Here is a 20,956-nt window from a genome sequence, read left to right on the forward strand (position 1 = left end):
CACACACTAGTATGGGCATTGTCCTCAATGGCCAATACGATAGGAAATTATGCAACGCAAACTAAATGAAAATGCATTATTTCTACACTAATATGCAAACTATATGATATATATATATATATATATATATATATATATATATATATATATATATATATATATATATATATATATATATATATATATATATATATATATATATATATATATATATATATATATATATATATATATATGACATATATATAAGTGATGCAATCTAATCTACCCTATATGATGCATGTTTTCTATTGATCGGAGAGCTAATTTAAATTAACTCGCATTCCTTGTGTTTGAACTTCCCCAAACCAATCAAAACACTATATCTAGTGTCAAAATGGGGAAGTTCATGCAGAAGGCAAGGATGCAATGCATGATTCTAATTGTCATTTTGGATTTTCAGATGGGAACAATAAATGAGACACCTCAATGGAACCGAGGTGGGAGTCCTTTATGTGTTGCTAGGACTCAAAACTATCAAGAGTCAAGTTTGACTCAACAAATGATCAAGATTAAAATTTTAAAACAAGAGATAAAAACAAAGCTAAAGGAAGTGTAGGAAACGCACAATGGAATAAGTTGAAGTCAAGTAATTAACCCCGCATTAGTGGTATCCTCCAAATAGCTTGTCAACCCTCAATTGTCGCTCATTGCGACATCATCATATCCGGCCACATCGCCGCCATCATCATCATTAATTTCATCATCAATTTCTTCTTCATCTTCTTCATCATCCACCTCCATTGACCCGGAGGATTCACCACTCTCATCATCATCATTGGAACTTGAACCTTGCTCTTCTTCTTCTTGGCATGAATCATTACCTTCCCCGTCTTCAAAAACAACAACCTCCTTTCATTTAGCCACCCGACTATCCATTTTGGCATCTTGAGAAGCATTTGGGAAGAATGCCTCCTTATCCGCCTAACTAGGCAAAGGACATGAAGGATCAAGTAGTCCTTGCCTAGCTAGATGTAGTAGGGGTGGATATTGGGCACGGTAAGCATTCACTGGTCTTCGTGAGCTTCTTTCTGCATTTGTTGCATTAATTGGGTCAAATTGTCGTTGCATACCACTACATTAGAGCCACTTGGTTTGAATTCTTGGTAGGCAAAGGGATATGGTGGAGTCACAATGTTGGAGGAGGAGGGTTTGCATTTGGTTACCTATGTTGCTTAATTATCACTTCGGCTATTTTGGAGACGGGCAATAGGTAGTTTGGTCTATGGACGGAGATACGGCAAATCTTGCTAGGCAAGACAAAGGACTTAGCTTCTTTGATGAGCCACTCATATTTGTTGTCAAGATTGTCATTCTTGACCCAATGGAATTTGTTGATCATAGTACTAATATCAAGGAGGTTGCTCCCTTTAACCGGTTTGTAGGTGTTATCTTTGTTGAAATTCAGATTAAAGTGCTTAGGCTAACCTCGTTACCAAGCCCCCGTTTACAATGAAGGCCGCTCCATATTTCCCATTATCAATCTCAAGCCACCGATCAAGTAATAGTAGAAGAATGTTGTACTTTTTGGTGAACTTTCCATTGATATTCACGAAGGACTCAAGGTAGACAAAATCAAGTTCGGTGAAGTGGTTGGTGCCTTTTTTAGCAATAAAGGTTTTGCCCACAAACTTGTGCCATACTCTTATGCCCGGATGGTGATCATATAAAGCATGGCACTCCCGCAAAGAGTCAAATTTTCGACCGGTAATCGCTTTTCAAAGGGGTGCGGCATCATACTTCAAAGGCTTTTTCTCTAAATGATTATATTGCAATAGACCAAACACTTTACTAAAATCGGTCTTAGACATTTTTCTACTCTTGTTCTCAAGACGGAGTTCAACATAATTTCGAGTCTCTATCTTATACACCCTTAAAGAGCTTATGAACTCCATGGTCAATGAAGGGTAAGTCAATTTTTCCATTTCAAAGAGGGTTAACAACCTCATGGACTCGAAAAATGCTCTAGTTCGCTCAAGCACACCCAATTTTCTCAAGGCATCTTGACAAATAAACTTGGTAGCCACAATAGTCTTTTTAGCAAGGGATAAAAATGCAATCTTATGCTCATTGGTTAAGAAAGTTACCTCCGGAAAATTTGACAATTGTTCTACAACCGGAGTGATGTGGTAGCTTCCTCAATAGGATTGGTGGTTACTTGGACTTCCTCCCTTGGTTGGATCACTACCAAATCCTTAGATGCAAGAAAAGCTTGTTGCCTCTTTGATAAATTTTGAGTTTTGGATGCCTTGGTTCTACCTTTGGTCATTGCCATTGTATTCTCCTTCTCAAATTGGTATCAACAAACCAAGATTTTGCTTGAGTGTTCCTTGTTTCTTCAAACTCCAACTAATTCCTAAATCAATTTAGGATTTTCGAATTTTTGCCCACACCCTAGAAAATTGATTCAATTTGTGAGGAATTTGATGTTTAGATGGTCTTATGTTGATAAAGGAGTGATTTAATATTTTTTTGAGCAAGTTTTGTTTGGATGGTGGTTAATTTTGTTGAGAAATTGGTGTTTTTGAATGGGTTGAATGAGGGGTTAAGTGGGAGAGAATGTATGTTTTTGTGTTTTTGAAAGATAGAAATGAATTGGGAAGGAAGGTATTGTCCCGTGTTTAGGTTAAGTACAGATCTGGGACGCTCGGATTGTCTTACAGGACGTCCTGAAATAACAACCCGGAGCCAGGACGCGCGGATTCACTACAGCTCGAGCGGATTCCTGCTAGGACGCTCGGATTTTTCCTGGGACGTGCATATATCCTTACAGCAAAAATTTTTAAACTTGAAGCATCTTAGGACGCGCGGATCCATGTCAAGACGAGCGTCCTGAAGTTGGGGACGAGCGGGTTGAAGTTGGCCTACGCAGATTTTCTTACAGGACATTTTCTTCAATTTAAACTTTCCCAGCTCCCACGTCTTATGGTCAGGATGCGCGGATTCGTGCTAGGGACGCTCAGATCCTCTTCAGCTCCCACGAGCTCAGGTCTGCCCGTGTGGATTCCTTTTCCCATGTCATTATTTTCTTCTATTCCTTTGTTAAATGTTGTGGGTGCACTACAAAGGCTCGTTTAGCCTAGCCATTTTCCATCCCCATACTTGGTCAAACACTACACATCAAAACACGTTAAAATACCTCCCTCACTTGCTCTCATGTCAAAAATCTTGATCAAACCACAAAAATGCAAATCCAAAAATGAGAAAGATGCAATAAAGGAAATGAAATGCTAGTTAAGGGGTTAGAATATTTACAAATGGTGGTTTAGGGAGGACTCCACCAAACTTTCATTCTTGGATGAGATGTCAAGGGGCCAAAGCCAAGGTGTTGTTGATGTTGCTCAACACCTTGTAGAAGTAGTCGAAGGCTTGCTCATTCTCATGATAAAGATCTTGCGTAGATCTTTGTGCATTGTTTTCTTCATTGTTGTATTCCGAGTCAAAGTGATGACAAGGATCCACAAAGCCTTGGTCTATGGTCATATCATTTCCAATATAAGCATTGACTAATCCTTCAAATTCATTGTCCCATATGTTGGTGTAAGTGTCCTCAACAATAGTGCGACCACATGATTAAACATCACAATTAAATCACATAATAAGAATACGTAAGGGATGATTCATTATATAGTCAACTGATCAACATTAATCGGTAATGATTGGCTAACTAGAGTTTAACATTACTGTCGTTTGACGGTGGTGATCAGTTGATCCCTTAAGGTCACACCTATAGGACAATTCCCTTAATGGATTAATTAATTAATTGTATAATGATAAAAGTTAATTAATTCCTTAAAATTGAACAATTTATATTTGTGAGTGAGAATATTTATATCTTATTGTAATATGATTAACCAAGATTTATTTTAGTAATTAAAAAAATTTATTACTAAAATTCGTTGTTGTTTGTGAAAAAAATTAAATTAAGAATGATTGATTAATTATAATTGCAAAATATTGTGAATTATAATTATATGACCCATATTATCTAAGTGATCAAGAATCACTAGACAATTTGTTATATGTAATTTAATTATTGTATATAATGATATTTATTTTTTAAATATGCATTAAATAAATTAATAACATGTTACATGCTACATGCTACATGTGACATATTGTGTGACAAATGGCAAATTGACAAAATAAAATGGAAGTCCATTTTATCTATAATGATCGAAAAAATGGAGGGACTTATGTGTTAGTGGGTGTTTTTTATTTAATTGTTAAATAGAGACACAATGATAACCTAATACTAAGTAGCCTTACACCTATTTTCTTGTGAAGAGCAAAAGGAAAAATAAAGGCCAATGATTGGCCTTCTTTGGCCTCCAAAACCGGTCCCCTCTTCTACAATAAGAGCTTGGCTCTTATTTTTCATTCAACCAATTTTTACACAAAAATTGTCTTGTGTATCCTTTTTCTTCTCACTCTAAAAATGGTTTTATAAGCTCAAAATATTGTTCTAGATCTAATAATACCAAATGTTACTATAGTAGTGATAAAATTATATTAGATCCAAATTTAAGGTTACTAATTCATAATACCTAGTTAGAATATGAATTAGTGTTATGGGAATGTCTTGGGTGCAATTGAAAGGAGAGTTTCTAGCTTGAAACTTTGGAGGATCATCCTATTATTCATAGCTCAAGAACAAGTGAAGGTAGGAGACTTTACTTGTGCCCATTTCGAATCATTTAACAATGTAAGGAACATTGTTTTCTTTTTTATCTCTTTTATTTTGTTTTGCATGCAACTAGATCCACTAGTTCTAAATCAACAATTTATTTTGATCACCATTAGAAGAGTCTAATAAGGGTATATGAACCTAACAATTGGCATCAAGAGCTTTGGTGTTGCATGCATAATCGGTTTGGTTTTTCCGAGTTAAATGTAACTTAATTAAAACTAGATATTTTAGATTTATGATGATAAGTCACGAAAAAAATTTGCATATAAAATATTCTGGTTCTAAAATGTTTTTAAGTCATATTCATGATTTATGGGTGATTATTTCTTATTTTAATGATTTTTAGTGAAATATTTACATTTTATTGAGTAAAATGAACTTTTATTTACTAAAAATAGTTAAACTTCACTACTGGCCGTTATTTTTTAGTATGACCTCACATGAATATTTTATGTATTTTATGTAAAATTTCGTATTAATGTGATTAATATTTCATGATTTATGATTTTTATGTGATAAAAATGGTATAAATGGAGGTTAAATGACTAAAAATAGTTAAACTTTGAAACAGGCCATGAAATTTTACCTTGATGTCACATGCATATTTTACAGAGGGTATGTAAAATTTTAGATAAATGTGATTTATTATGCATGATTTATAATTTTAATGGTTAAAATGATATAAATAGTGACTATTTTTAGCAAAATAGCTAAAATGAATTTTATGGCACGAAATTTTTCCCTAATGTTGTATATTTGATATGAACATCATATCTAAAGTTTCAGGATTAATATTGATTAATTTGGTATGTTTATTGATTTTTATGTGATAAAATCGATAAAAGGGCAACTTTATTAGTCATAAAAATAAATTCGAAATTTTTGGTTGAAATTTTACCATTTCCAGGTTCTGGAATTTTTTTAATAATGTTCAAAATTTTGATTTTGATTTTTCCATAATTTTTATGTTTAATTTAGAATTAAATGGTAAAAGTTATGTTTTATACGATTTATTAATGAAATAAATTATAAATATTTTGTAGGAAAATTTTATTGAGTTTTTGGAATCTTGATAATATTCCAGTATTTACAAAAATGTGAGTTCGAATATTTCCAAATTTTTATGATTTATTGGGAATTATTTCATAATTTTTATGATTAAGAGAAGTTTAAATAAGCAATAATAGAAAACCAAGTTGAATTATTGTCAAAAATTGAATAAAGACTAATTTTTGAGTCCTAAGAGAGTTAGGGTAATTAACTTGAGCCTAAATTTGATTTAAGTATTGATTTGTGATTTTAGTAAGTTATTATCACGCATTTTCATAAAACCGGATTATATACTATATAAGGTTTAAGTAGGGCGATTTGGCACATTAATTTGGCATTTTAGATCATATAATAATGCTGAATTTTTCATTGATGAATGTCATATTTTATTTATATAATTTTGGATTATGTAATTTTATCTTAGTATGGCCTTAGTTTTTAATTGGTATTACCCGTAATGTAAGGGAATAGCGATTCGGTTGTAATTTAATGTGATCTCATATCACTTTTATCTTTATTAGTTTTTCATATTACAAATGTATAATAGGAATAGTTATGTATTTTATTATTATTTGTAATTCTGGAGTTCCTTCAAGACGGTGCCAATCGGAAAGGCGTTCCGATCTAGACGGTGTTACCATAGAAAGCGTGCCACTTGAATTTCAAGGGACCAATGGAGTTGGTTTCCGAATTTGTAATAGATTATTTAATTTTCTATTTTAGGAAGGCCATACTAGGAAATTATTATTTGCTTTGCATTTCTTTTAATATGTTGCATGCATTGCCAAATCGCCATAACAACACATGCATATCATATCGAGTCTTCGACCGTGTCAATTATAATTATCGATAATTCGATTTTTAGCTCAAGTAAAATTGAAAGATAATAAATTGACAAGACCTTTACTTTTAAAAGATTGAGACTTAGCCTTACCAAATAGTAGGAGCCCATGAATCTCAATTTCATAAGGGGTACAATACGATTTTTCGGGGTGCTTCTATTGACGTTGGGTAAGTGGGGTAATAAGTAGTCATTACACTTCGAAAGCTTGGTTGATCTCAACGAAGGTATTTTGCGACCGTAGCCGCAATAGGTTCGAGCTAAAGATGAATTTAATGTAAAATCATCGACCGAGAGTTCTAATTGTAGAATCGGTTAACAGGGTTAACCCACCAAGTTATATTAGTAAAGAAGTAGAGGGCCCGTAGGCTCACATCCAAGTTAATATGAATTTTGGATCTCGGAATCATTTATTATAGTTGGGTAGAGGTCACTATATAAATGCTATACTTGTATTAATATTTACAAGTATTATAACGATGAATGTTGTATTTTCCCACTATTTCGTTGTTTTTAATGTTGTTCTATTTTATTACTCCTACTCATATGCGATATCATTCGATTGTAACACGAGTCTCCGCTAAACCACTATTTCTAACGACAAAGAATCTCTTTCTAAAATGAACCGTATCATAAATTGTGGACTAGCTCCATAGGAATCGTTCTATTCCATAGAACTCCATAGGAATTATCTTATGTCATATAATATTAGCATCTTAAATTCCTAACATACCTATGTATGATTTCTTGTGAAGAAATATGACTAGAGGTAATGATTAGTCAAAATATGTTTTGATTAAATCTTCTATGCATCCATGGTTCAAAAGTCTTATTGCTCAACCTAAGCACTTGTCATCAAGCACTTAAGTTGTTAAGAACATGACAATGTTAAATTGGTAAATTAATTTGTTAGAAATTTTGATTGACCAAATACCACAACAGAGTTCATCCTTGTGAAGGATTAACTAGGAATTTATATGAAGATAAGTCTTCATCAAGTAGAAATTCTTAAAGTGAGTGGGAGCAATATGAAGTAAAGTTCCTATCTTAATTGTTAAGGATAGAACTAGGCTCGAAAGAGGAAGTGTTAAACACTAAAATAGATACAAACCCCAAATAAGTAAAGATCAAGGAAGTTGGTTGTGTGACTCCAACATATTCCTTCTTGAATATCTAGGACATTGACATTGCATTATTACCAAATACCAGATCATGAGTATTTGATACAAATTTATGAATTTCATAATATTTGGCATTATCATGTGATGACCAGCAAGAATAAATTCAGAAATTTACATGAATGGAACTAGGGTAGTTGCCATTTCATCCATGGACATATAAGTGTTATAGTGTACTCATTTTAGTTTTGTATTTAGAAATGTACCTCAATAATTGTTATGATGTACACTAACTCTAGATAAGAATATAATTCAAGTTTTTGTATAAAACGCAAAAGGTTTCTCAATTATGCCCTAACGTACTACGATTAAATTTATGGTGAGACCATACAAATTAAGGTAATTATATTCAAACTAAAATTAAATGTCATATATATTTTATAAGACTCAAGTTGGTGATCCCAAATTATTTCTCATTTCTTGATTGAAAGTCGCATTAAAACTAGTTTTGACTAGTATCCCACACCATTTGATTGTGAATCTCATTAAATGTGCGAATCTTGTATTCAAAGCAAGATGTTTCGTGACTTTTCTTGAAATGTATAGCGAATAAAATAAGTTATTCACCAAATTACATTTCAATGTGTATGGTCAAATATATTTTCAATCTGAGAAGGTCATTATTACTTCTTCTCTTTTACCGACGAACTAGGTAGATACTTGGTATCCACTTAATGAGGTAAGAAGAGAAATTCTTTGAATAAATTCAATGAATTCTTCTTATGAAGTATGAAAACCAAAGTATTAGTACTTTGTTTAGGATGAGAACCATGAAGTAATGACTTTATTTTACACCAAATAGAGAGTGATATGGTATCACAAGATCACGTTCATAATCATACCCTATCAAGATAAGGTGTATTAGAAAGTTACAAAGTATACTATACGATATGATTGAATCTTTACTATAAAGTTGGAGATAGTTTCTGTTGCAAAATTTGTCTAGCATTTATAATTTTTTCACTAAAACAGAATATAGTTAAAGCAATCAAGTACAATTCATATGAGATATGGTTAGGCTAGGCACCTAAGTTGTATCTTGTTTCGATAGTAAACATATACTTTCTCTTCCTACATGATCACGAGAACAAAGGGTTTGTGGCTCGTGATGCTGTCTATTAAAGAAATGAGATGTATTTCTTAAAGGCAAAGTGGGAGAAAATGTTCAAGAGCCACAAACTGAGAATAAGAAGTAGGAAGATATTCCTTCTTGGTCAAAATCAGTAATTACTGATTCGAAATCTAAAGTGGACATGAGTCATGTTATTTTTGAAAGTAACAAGCCTGTAACTTATTAAGATGCTTTATACAGTTTCAACTACACAAAAGTCCGAAATAAGCATAAACATGAAAATGTTTACCTAGCTTGGTTGATTGGTAGCACAGGGTTTTGCACACAACAACAACGCTTCATTAAAATTCGGATTTTATAGTTGGATTTAAAAATCATCTTGTATGAGTTTTTTAAAATCGCAATTATCCTATGGTAGGATGAAAAATTAAGAAGAAGTCTTAAGTAGAAGTAAAGGAGTTAAATTGTATGTTTTGATCATGTGATAAACATTTCTCAAATTGTGGAGTAGTTATGTTTATACATGGAGTTTAGTGGGAGTTATATGGTGTTACTAGTCTTATATGTAAGGGACATATTGATCATTGTGAATGATGGAAGACTTAGGAGAAGAATAATACATCCCTAAGGTATCCAGACCTATAAAGATAGTTCTAAGAGGATATTAGCGTTAAATGTATATTATTCTGTTAATAAGAATCTTGACAAGTTCAAAGGTGCTGAACATGTAGAAATTGAATCCACTTGCTTCCGCTGCAGGATTAATTCATTATGCTAAGATGTATGACCATTCTTAAACCTCGTATACTTGAAGTATGACGAGAAGTTACAAATCAGATATTTAAGAGAAGTCTATATATAGCCACATAGTTCATTAGTTAGTACTCAGGAAGTGCTAAAGATATGAAGCTAAGCATTTAGAATTCAGATGGATTTATGTGCAAGGAGTTACACAAAAACCATATTCTAAACTCATAAGGATGGTTAGAGAATCATCTTGGCTATATTATTTAAGGAGGATATCTGCTAGAAATGTCCTAGGCAGTTCAACAATAAGATATACACAACGGAAATTGAGTACACTTGCAATAATGAGATATGCAAGAAGGAAAGGGATGATATTAGAATTCGGTTTTATGAATTGGAAGAACTATAGTAGTTCGTTCCAATAACCGAAGTTCCTATCCCTACCCACTGTGAGGACAGTGAGAGTTATTCAAAGGCAAAAGATCCTACGTCCAGATTGGATCTAGACACGTACTCAAAGAAGTTCTTATATATAATACAAGATTATTCAGAAGAATGGGAAATAGTAAATAGTAAGGTTAGGGAAAGTGCAAAGTATTGCTAAAACTTGCTAACCAAGGCTTTTTCATAAGCTAAGCATGATAAGTCATGCCATTTCAATTGAGTTGAGATGTATAGTTATATACAATATTAAGTATGGATTATAGATTATGTAGTAATTGATATGGTATCAATTTTATATATGTGATAATGCATTCATCGTTTGAGTTTTATATTAAACTCTTTTATTACTTTGTTATATCCAAATAGGTTGTAAGGACAACGTTGAACCCTATTAAAGTGAACTGGATTAACATAGTATTGGCCCCTAGTTGCTTGTATGAGGTGACGTCTCGAAGTGACTAGAGTGTGATGCGATTGATGGCAAGTTCAAGTGCCATAGAGTAATATGGGATGACTAGTCGATCACATAGGCAGACTGTATGGGACACTTTGTCGGGCAGTGACCGCTTATAGAGTTCTGGTAATTCATATACAGCCTGGTCGTGGCAAGAGCTACTATAATATTCTTATGAATCAATTCTTTGACTAAAGATTGTTCGCCCAAGTTGGCACAGTTTCTGATTGGCTATAATTTATGCTCTACGACTGTCGTAACTGAAGTCAAATGGGTATCTTTTGGGTCATGATGAACTGTGTCTAAACGAAGGGAATAGTGCGATAGGAATTATCCACCCCCTTGTCAGGGTTATCTAAAATCTCAGGGCCACTCGAGGAGCAGTGAACTGAAAATGCGTGGCCGCGCTCAGAAGGTATCTACGGTAGATAATTCCGGTCAGACAGTTACTCTCCAGATCGAGGAAACCACTCAAGATATGATCAAATTCAAGTACGACCTACAAGACACCTTGCATTGAGTGGGAGATGATGTAATAGGACAAGAGAATTGGTGACGCACACTTGTCTCGGACAAGTGGGAGATTGTTGGAGTAAGTGTCCTCAACAATAGTGCGATCACATGATTAAACATCATAATTAAATCTCATAATAAGAATACGTAAGGGATGATTCATTATATAGTCAACTGATCAACATTAATCGGTAATGATTGGCTAACTAGAGTTTAACATTACTGTCGTTTGACGATGGTGATCAGTTGATCTCTTAAGGTCACACCTATAAGACAATTCCCTTAATAGATAAATTAATTAATTGTATAATGATACAAGTTAATTAATTCCTTAAAATTGAACAATTTATATTTGTGAGTGAGAATATTTATATCTTATTGTAATTTGATTCAATAAGATTTATTTTAGTAATTAAAAGATTTTATTACTAAAATTCGTTGTTGTTTGTGAAACAATTAAATTAAGAATGATTGATTAATTATAATTGCAAAATGTTGTGAATTATAATTATATGACCCATTTTATCTATGTGATCAAGAATCACTAGACAATTTGTTACATGTAATTTAATTAATGTATATAATGATATTTATTCGATAAATATGCATTAAATTAATTAGTAACATGTTACATCCTACATGTGACATATTGTGTGACAAATGACAAATTGGCAAAATTAAATGGAAGTCACTTTTATCTATAATGACCGAAAAAATGGAGGGACTTATGTGTTAGTGGGTGTTTTTTATTTAATTGTGAAATAGAGACACAATGATAACCTAATACTAAGTAGCCTTACAACTATTTTCTTGTGAAGAACAAAAGGAAAAGTAAAGGCCATGTGTTGGCCTTCTTTGGCCTCCAAAGCTGGTCCCCTCTTCTACAATAAGAGCTTGGCTCTTATTTTTCATTCAACCAATTTTTACACAAAAATTGTCTTGTGTATCCTTTTTCTTCTCACTCTAAAAATGGTTTTAGAAGCTCAAAATATTGTTCTAGATCTAATAATACCAAATGTTACAATAGTAGTAATAAAATTATATTAGATCCAAATTTAAGGTTACTAATTCATAATACCTAGTTAGAATATGATTTAGTGTTATGGGAATGTCTTGGGTGCAATTGAAAGGAGAGTTTCTAGCTTGAAACTTTGGAGGATCATCCTATTTTTCATAGCTTAAGAATAAGTGAAGGTAGGAGACCTTACTTGTGCTCATTTCGAACCGTTTAACAATGTAAGGAACATTGATTTCTTCTTTATCTCTTTTATTTTGTTATGCATGCAACTAGACCCACTAGTTCTAAATCAGCAATTTATTTAGATCACCATTAGAAGAGTCTAATAAGGGTATATGAACCTAACACCATAGACCACAAACTTCACTAGCTTGTTCCCCAATGATGTCATGAGTTGAGGAGAGCAACTCTTCTTTCTTGTTGTCATGGCCAATGAGGCCTTCTTCATTACTTGTCATGGTTGGTGACATATTCAAGCTCTCATTGTTGTTGAAAATTCCTTGCTCTCCGAATAGAGCTACTTGAAGGTCATCCACTTTCTTCTTCCATATGAGTGGTGTTTCTTTACCCATAGTTTGATCTTTGCATAGAGATTCTAACTTCTTTCTATCACATTCTCGGCTATATTGATCGACCATGAAGCATGGCTCATGTAGTCGGGGAGCTCTCATTGTTTTGTCAAGATTGAAAGTAATTATCTTGTCCCCTACTTCAAGTGTGAGCTCTCCATGTTTCACATCAATTACCGCTACTGCGGTATGCAAAAAAGGTCTTCCTAAAATGATAGGAATGTTGGAATCCTCCACCATGTCTACAATGACAAAGTCTACCGGGATGAAGAATTTACCAATTCTCACGGACACATCCTCCCATACCTCTAGAGGTATCTTTGTTGATCGATCCGCCATTTGAAGAGTAATGTTGGTGCATTTGAGCTCTCCCATTCCTAGCCTCTTACATACCGAGTATGGCATGACACTTACACTTGCTCCAAGGTCACACAATGCCTTGTTGATTGTAGTGTCGCCAATGGTACATGGAATAGAAAAACTTCTCGGATCTTTGAGTTTTGGAGGGGAACTCCCATGAAGAATAACACTACTCACTTTGGTAAAGGCAATAGTATCTAATTTTCGGATGGATTTCTTCTTGGTGAGAATATCCTTCATATATTTTGCATAAGCCGGAACATGATTGATCAATTCCGTGAATGGGATTGAGACTTCTAAGTTCTTCACAATTTCAATGAACTTTCCAAGTTACTCATCAAACATAGGCTTAGCTTGACTACTTGGGAATGGAAATATAATCACAATAGGCTCTTTTTCCTTAGCCTTTTGTTCATTCTTCTTCTTTGAAATTTCATTGGTAGAAGGATCTACCTCCTTAGAATTCTCCACAACTCTTTTCTTGTCACTACAACCACAATATCTTCATCAATTGACCACTCTTCAAATGGATGGCACTAACCGTCTCATGTCTTGGGGGATTACCTTGAGGCGGTAATTGCCCATTTTGTGTTTGAGAGCTAGAATATGCTAATTGAGTCATTTCAGTCTCTATCATTTTGGTGTGGGCAAGTATGTTGTTGATGGTGATATCTTTAGCTTGGCTATCTTTTTGCATTTGGGTGAAGAATTCTTGTTGGCTCTTTTGCATTTGGAGGACCGCTTTTTGAACATCAAAGCTTTGGTCATTGGATTGATTGTAAGAAGGTTGATTTTGGTATCCTTGGCTTTGGTTGAAAAAGGGTCATTGAGCTTGATTTCTCATTGGAGGTGGGGTGTATGTTGGTTGGGGGTTTTGGACATTTTGGCTTTTGTATGAAAGATTTGGATGAAATTTGGTATTCTCAATATAGTAGTGGGAATAAAGGGTGTCATTCTTGTATGCTTAGAAAACATTCACTTGTTCATTTGTTCCCCTACATTCACTTTGCTCATGTCCCAAAGTTCCACAACTTTCACATAATCCATTTGGAATTGAGGATGATGCCACCATAGCATTGACATGTTGTTTAGGTGATTTGGAAGCTTCATCACGCTTCGCCATGGCCTTCTCAAACTTCATATTGATGGCGTCGATATGAGCACTTAGTTGAGCACTCAATTATGTGATGGAATCTACCTCATGCCTTCCTCTTCTAGTGGCCTTTCGAGGCCTACTATATTGGGAATTATGAACCGCCATCTCGTTGATTTTGGCACATGTTTGATTGTCATCAACTTCGGTAAACATCCCATTGGATCCCATATTGAGCATATTACGTGAGTCTTCATATAGGCCGTTCCAAAATTGTTGAACAAGGAACCACTCACTAAGCCCATGGTGTGGACAAGAATGACAAGTGTCCTTAAATCTCTCTCATGCTTCATATAACGATTCCTCATCCCATTGCTTGAACCCGGTGATTTGGGCTCTCAACATATTAGTCTTCTCCGGAGGATAGAACTTCTTGTAGAAGGCAAGTGCTAGCTTCTTCCATGAATCAATACCAAGGGTAGCCTTGTCAAGGCTCTTCAACCATTGTTTTGCGGTACCGATCAAAGAAAAAGGAAATAATACCCATCGGATTTGGTCTTGAGTAACTCCAGTTTGAGAAATTGCATCACAATAGTCACAAAAAGTCTTCATATGTGAATGAGGGTCTTCACTAGGCATCCCTCAAAATTGACTTCTCTCAGCTGGTTGTATGAATGCGGATTTGGCAATGAAATTACCGGTTAAATGTGGTGGTGTTGGAGTACCATTTGGTAGGTTCTCCTTGGTTGGTACGGAATTAGATGAAAATTTAGGCATTGTGGGTTTATTTTGTGGTTGGTTTTGAATTGGGTTATCCTCTCCTTCTCTTGAAAAAGGGTTGACAAACTCAATGTTATTTGGTTGAATGTCCACAATCTCACCAATACCTACAACTCTTGAAGTACCTCTAGCAACTCTTCTATTGTTGGTTAAGGTCCTTTCAATTTCGAAATCAATAGGTAATAAATTACCTTGTGATATCCTAGTCATGCAAAATATCAAACAACTCGAAAATAATTAGAACAACCTTGAGGAGATTGACTTCCCCAAGGTAAAGAAAGACACAACTAAAAACAATTAACGAAAATCAAATCAATTGAACACCGTCCTCGGCAACGGCGCCATTTTTGGTCGGGCTAGCTTTATGGTGTGTAATATGTCGTTGTCACTACCAACCAAAACAATATTTATAGCTTCACAAACTACTCTTAGTAAAGAGGTAAGTAAAGGTTGGATCCCAAGGGACGGGTATCGATTTAAGATTTCAATTGCAAGTAGCTATGTCTTAGGGTGTCACAAATTGGGTTGAGATGAGGTGTAATCTAAATTAATCAACAATATGAATGTAAATTAATTAAAACAAGGTAAAATAATTAAAGGGGTTGTAAACAATTGATTAAAAGCACTAAGGTGTCATGTGTTCATAGGAGATTCATGGAAATAAATCATACAAACATGTTCTCAATTAGAAGCAAGCACTTATTGTTTTGATGGGATCGAGTTAGTGTATATCTTACAATCCCTAGGAAGATTTAGGTCCCGGAGCCGAGTCGTTTAGACTGTATAACACCTACAAGTCGACTTAGTCTCCCCCTATTGAACTCTATGCATGGTCTAACAAGGCTCGAGTTGGTTTATGTCTTACAAGCCTCATTGAAAAGATAAGAGATGGGTAAAAAATGCAAGGTTTCATAGTCTAGCATTTCATCAAACATAACATGTGCATAGGTTAAAATCACAAGAAGCAAGCAAATTAATTATGAAAACATATTAGATTAAGCATAGATCAATCCCCATATTTGTTTCCCCTAATTCCCCATTAACCCTTGCTAAAGGACTACTCACTCATGATCAAGTTTAACATGCTAATAAGGTTTTCAATCATACTAACAAAGCAAAACATGATGAATAAATGATGTGATTAGCAATAATTAAACAAGGGTAAAAGAGATTACACCTATTTGAGATGATCTAAATAATAAAGCAAAGAATAATAGAAGTAACGTTGATGATTGATGGAAGGTTGTCAATCCTCGAATAAACCCAAATAATCTTCTAATTACCCAACTAAACTTAGAACAATTGAGAAATTAAGGAAAGATTAAGACGTGATTAATATTGAGAAATGTATTACAACTTTGATTAAGGCTAAATTAAGAGAAGGGTTATTGTAAGATCAAGATGACATGCTAATCTAGGTAGTACAATAGGGTATTTATACTAAAATTAAGTAGAAGGATTAGGGTTACTAAGGGCTTAAATGACTATTAAGACCCTAATAAAAACATAAGAATCTTGCTCATCCCGAGGGACATGCGCGGATTGTTCTGCAACTCCCACCAGGATCCGCTCGTCCTTTCCTGAAGCACGGCTGGTCCTGTATGAAGATCCGCTCGGATTGCCTAGGAGACGCTCGGATCCTGCCTCTGGGACGCTCGTCCTGATCTCAGGCCGCTCGGATTGTGGCACAGGGTTCTCCTCTTGTTTGGCTTTTTAACAATCCGTGGGGATCGTGTTGGGGATGCAAGGATCTTTTCATCATTGCCCATTTCACTTTATTTATTTGCTTAGGCCTCTAGTGTTGGTCTCTTCTTCGATGCTTGGTCATTAGATGCGATCTATTTAGCTCCATTTCGCTCCATAAATGCAAGGTTAGCGATCCTCTCCTACCAAGGACACAAAACCTCAAAGAATATGCAAAATGGGAAACTAAAGATAATAAATGACCCTAATATATGCTAGAAATCATGAGAACGAGGTTAATTCGTGGACTAATGTGCTCAAATATGAGTCACATCAATATAACATAGAGTTACATTTATATGCATTCATTCATTTCATACATTGAATTTGCATTTGTATTTCCCTTTCCAAAAATTCAAAAACCCAAGAATATATTTTATCTTTGAAAATATTCAAAAGTCCAACCAAGTTTTTAATTTTCAAAAATTTAAAATACAAAAACATGTTCTTTACTTTCAAGTAAAACATTTTTTTTGCTGGAATGTTAATTCATATATTAGATATAAAAGTTGAAGTACATCACAAGTGGTTTTACAACTCACTCTTTACATGATTAAATTTCAAGTGAACAATTAGTTACTTAAAATGAGACCAATTCTAGTACACCATGATTCATCTACTCTATGTTTAGTAGACCACAACTTCTTGTTGCCCATACTTCGAATAGAATGCTGAATTTGACCAATCACAACCTGAGGATGAGGGACCATCATATCCAATCTACATTTGTCTCACTTGTTCCACTGCAAAGATCACACGTATCATCAACTGGAAACGCATGCTTTATCAGTCTATCCTTGGTTAATAACCTATCATCATACGTACCTAGCCAGTCCCATAATCCCTGTAAACACCCGCTACTAAAAGGACATAGGAAAAACATATGGTCTCTTGTCTCACTTGTTCCACTACATAGATCACACGTATCGTCAACTGGAAACCCATGCTTTATCAATCTATCCTTGTTTAATAACCTTTCCTTAGCATAGAGCCAAGCAATGAAGTTGTATTTAGGTAATGCCACTCTGTTCCATACCATTGGATATCAGTTCACATTATCATGTTCACCCATCAACCAATTATATACTGCAGCTGTAGAGTATCTCCCATTGTTAGTACCCCACACTCCATTTACATATCCCCCTTTCAGTTTCTCCTTAACTTTAAAGATCTGCCTCCACGTCCAGCTTGAGTTAAGACACGGTTGATAACTATATTGTACTTGAGGACAATGTCCAAAATAAAGTGGGGGGGGGGGGGGGGGGGAATTTATATTTGAAAACCCATAAAAAATTTGAACAATTTTGGAAAAAAAAATCCCAAAAATATTTTCTTTAATTCACTTATCAAAAATCCCTAAAAATTAAAAAATTCTAAAAAATACAACAACATGTTCTTTTATTTAGTAGTGTAGAATTGTAAATACTTGGGTGCTTTTGTTATCTCCTATTATAGGTACAACACTACATTTGAAACATATCCTAAGGGAATAAGAATACCGCATGGTATGATCGTTCGAATCCTGTTCTCCCTTCCATTTCTTTTTATTTATAAGAAAGATGGGCTATATGTTTATAAGGGTGTTGTGGGGTTTTGTATTGCGGCTTTTGTGCTTATTTTTATTTTTTGGTGAAATGTAAGTATTCTCATTAAACTCAAACCAATGATACAATATTCATCATAACTTAGAGGATGACTACATTACAATTCGCTGGATCCAATCTCTATCACTACACTGATTCACTCTACTCAACTGACTCAATATTCTGATTTTCATCAGATTTCGACATTGGGAGAACAGTACAGTAGGTCTCAATATTACCCCTTCTAATCTTGCTAAATTTCTTTGTTGCCAAACTGCAGAATAGACAGCCACAAAAACTGCAACACAAACATTCTTCTGCACAAGTGTCCAATTCCACTGGCCCAGCCATATGAAGTCATTACCTTGAGGTACTGGGATACTCAGCCAAGAGCAGATCTCAATCATTACTTCAGTTACCTACCTACACTGCTGAAATAGGTGGATGAGTGTTTTTGTACCATCATGACATATACAACACAAGTTGTCAGAACTTACCCCAATCCTACTCAGCTTATCCTTAGTATTCAGTGCAATCCTAAGCATAAGCTAGTTTAGAAAGTAGTGCTTAGGGAGTTCACTACTGTTCCACACTATCTTAGCCCATCCTACTTTGGTTTCCTTATGTCGAATCCAATTATAACCTGATTTAATAGAGTAACCCTTCTGATCAGCAAGCCAAATACCATCAGAATACCCGTTTGTGAAGATGTCCCTAGTCCTACATATTGCCTTCCAATTAACACTCATGTGAGTTTTAGGAAGATGAGTAGACCAGGAACTTCCTCTTAGGTAAATTTGGTGCACCCATTTAACCCATAAACTGTCAGGCTTGCTGTAAATCCACCAAACCAACTTTCCCATAGTGGCTATATTCCAATGGATACTATATCTAATACCCAGACCACCCTCAGTTTTTGGGGTACAAACTTGTTCCCATCCAACTAGAGGTACCCTCACATAAGTACTTGTGCCATCCCATAAGTAATTATAATAGATGCTGTCAATTTTCTTCCACACCCCTTTAGGGATCAGGAAAATATTAGCCCAATAGGAAAAGAATGAAATAAGGACTGATTTTACTAAGGTGAGTCTGCCATCATAGGATATTTTCCTGGCACCAAACATTCTGATTCTCTAAATTATTTTTTCCACTAGGATCTGACACTCTTTTTTCTCCAATTTACCAGCAGCAATTGGAACACCCAGTTATTTGAAGGGTATATGTCCCTCAACACAGCCTAAGCTAGCAATAAATTGTTTTTTAAGCAAGCTTTGAACACCATTGAAATAAATGTTTGACTTAGACTTGTTCATCTCCAGGAGAGAAGCTGCAGAGAATGTAGCAAAAGACCTTAATAGTAGCATCACTAGCTAATTGTTTATCTCCCCTTGAGAAAAGGAGCAGATCATCTGCAAACATCAAATGATGCATCTTCAATCTCCCACAAAGAGAATGATATTTAAAAGGCAGCACCTCAGTTGTAAAATTGATGACCATAGTGAGATATTCCATGGCAATGGTGAATAACAATGGGGATAAAGGATCTCCCTGCCTGAGTCCTTTCTCCCCTTTGAAATGCCCAAAAGTTTCCCCATTCAACACTACCTAATAGGAAGTAGTTGTGACACCTTCTTGAAATGAGCAGGAAAAAGGGGGGCATCCAACACCTGACTTGGAAAAAGCCAATTTACTGAATCGTAGGCTTTTTTAAGATCCGCCTTAATTAAGCAACGTGGGGATACAGAAGATCTATTATAAAGTCTGATGACATTCTGGAAAACCAGGATATTCTCAATGATATTTCTTCCTTCCACAAATCCTCCTTAAGTTGGGCTAATAATGTGAGGTAGCACCTTGGCTAATCTAGAGCATAATAACTTTGAGATCACTTTGGCTTGTGTGCTTATATGTTGTTAGAAGCTTGCATTTAGGATTATATGACATAATAGTTGGCAGAAGCATATGAATAAGAAGAGATGTGAGGAAGAGTATTTATCTACTTCTGGAGAACGTTTGATAGGTGAAAGACGGGGTATTAATGATTTGTAAGAAGAAAGTGTTAATGATGAGTATGAATCATGCTATGGTTCATGGAATGAGGTAGAAATGGAACTAGAGAGAAAATGGAATAATGGGTTTGCTCTACTTGAGGAGCCCATTCTTGAAATGTTTGAGTGTACTCTATGGGGAAGATGAATACTTCTCTCCCATTGGCCATGAAGAACTCATGACACCCATATATAATAGATCCCATGATTATGTAAGACAATAATGCGGACCTTCTCAAAGTGGTCAAAACATCATTAAAAGGGTAGTTGGTGAAGAAGGTCAAGGTTGGAGCCATAGAAGAGCGCATTTGTGAAAACTTGGCACCCATATTCCCTATTGATAAGCCAATCCATCATCAAAGCTACAAGAATTATCCTTCTACTCTTAAAGGATTGAAAAATTCAATCGCTATCATCGTTATTTAACTCAAGAAAGATGGGACAGAATGAAAGCCGCCCAATGACAAAGATTTCAAACTTGTTGAACTAAGGAGCCGGAAGAGCTATAATGATTGGTCATGCTTCATATTTGAATGGTTAATATCTTACTTATGTTTATTTAAAGCCTATTCACAAGCTTTTGACCAGCTCTTAAGAGCATTAAGTTGCATGGATAATGCCAAGCAAAGAAATTCTTCAAAATAGTTTGATGGAGTCCTAAATTAAACCATCATTTATAATATATTCTTTTCCCTACACTATGCATTTAGTTCAATTTTATTGCATTACAT

At 34.8% G+C, this 20,956-nt stretch overlaps 1 protein-coding gene and 1 non-coding gene across 2 annotated transcripts; one reads left to right on the top strand and one right to left on the bottom strand.

Annotated features, from left to right (window-relative positions):
- The first annotated feature begins 14,366 nt into the window (after nt 1-14,366).
- Nucleotides 14,367-14,473, top strand: LOC141609650 (small nucleolar RNA R71). Its single transcript, XR_012527572.1, has one exon. It is a non-coding gene; the product is annotated as a small nucleolar RNA R71 (small nucleolar RNA).
- A 2,827-nt stretch (nt 14,474-17,300) lies between these two features.
- On the bottom strand, nt 17,301-19,037 carry LOC141607936 (uncharacterized). The gene is made up of 3 exons (XM_074427284.1): nt 18,766-19,037; nt 18,350-18,448; nt 17,301-17,616 (listed from the first exon to the last, which is right to left on the bottom strand). The coding sequence occupies exons 1-3, from the start codon at nt 19,035-19,037 to the stop codon at nt 17,301-17,303; spliced, it is 687 nt and encodes a 228-aa protein (XP_074283385.1).
- Nucleotides 19,038-20,956: the final 1,919 nt, after the last annotated feature.

This window comes from Silene latifolia, chromosome 10 (genome assembly GCF_048544455.1).
Source record: "Silene latifolia isolate original U9 population chromosome 10, ASM4854445v1, whole genome shotgun sequence".
NCBI classification, from domain to species: Eukaryota; Viridiplantae; Streptophyta; class Magnoliopsida; order Caryophyllales; family Caryophyllaceae; genus Silene; species Silene latifolia.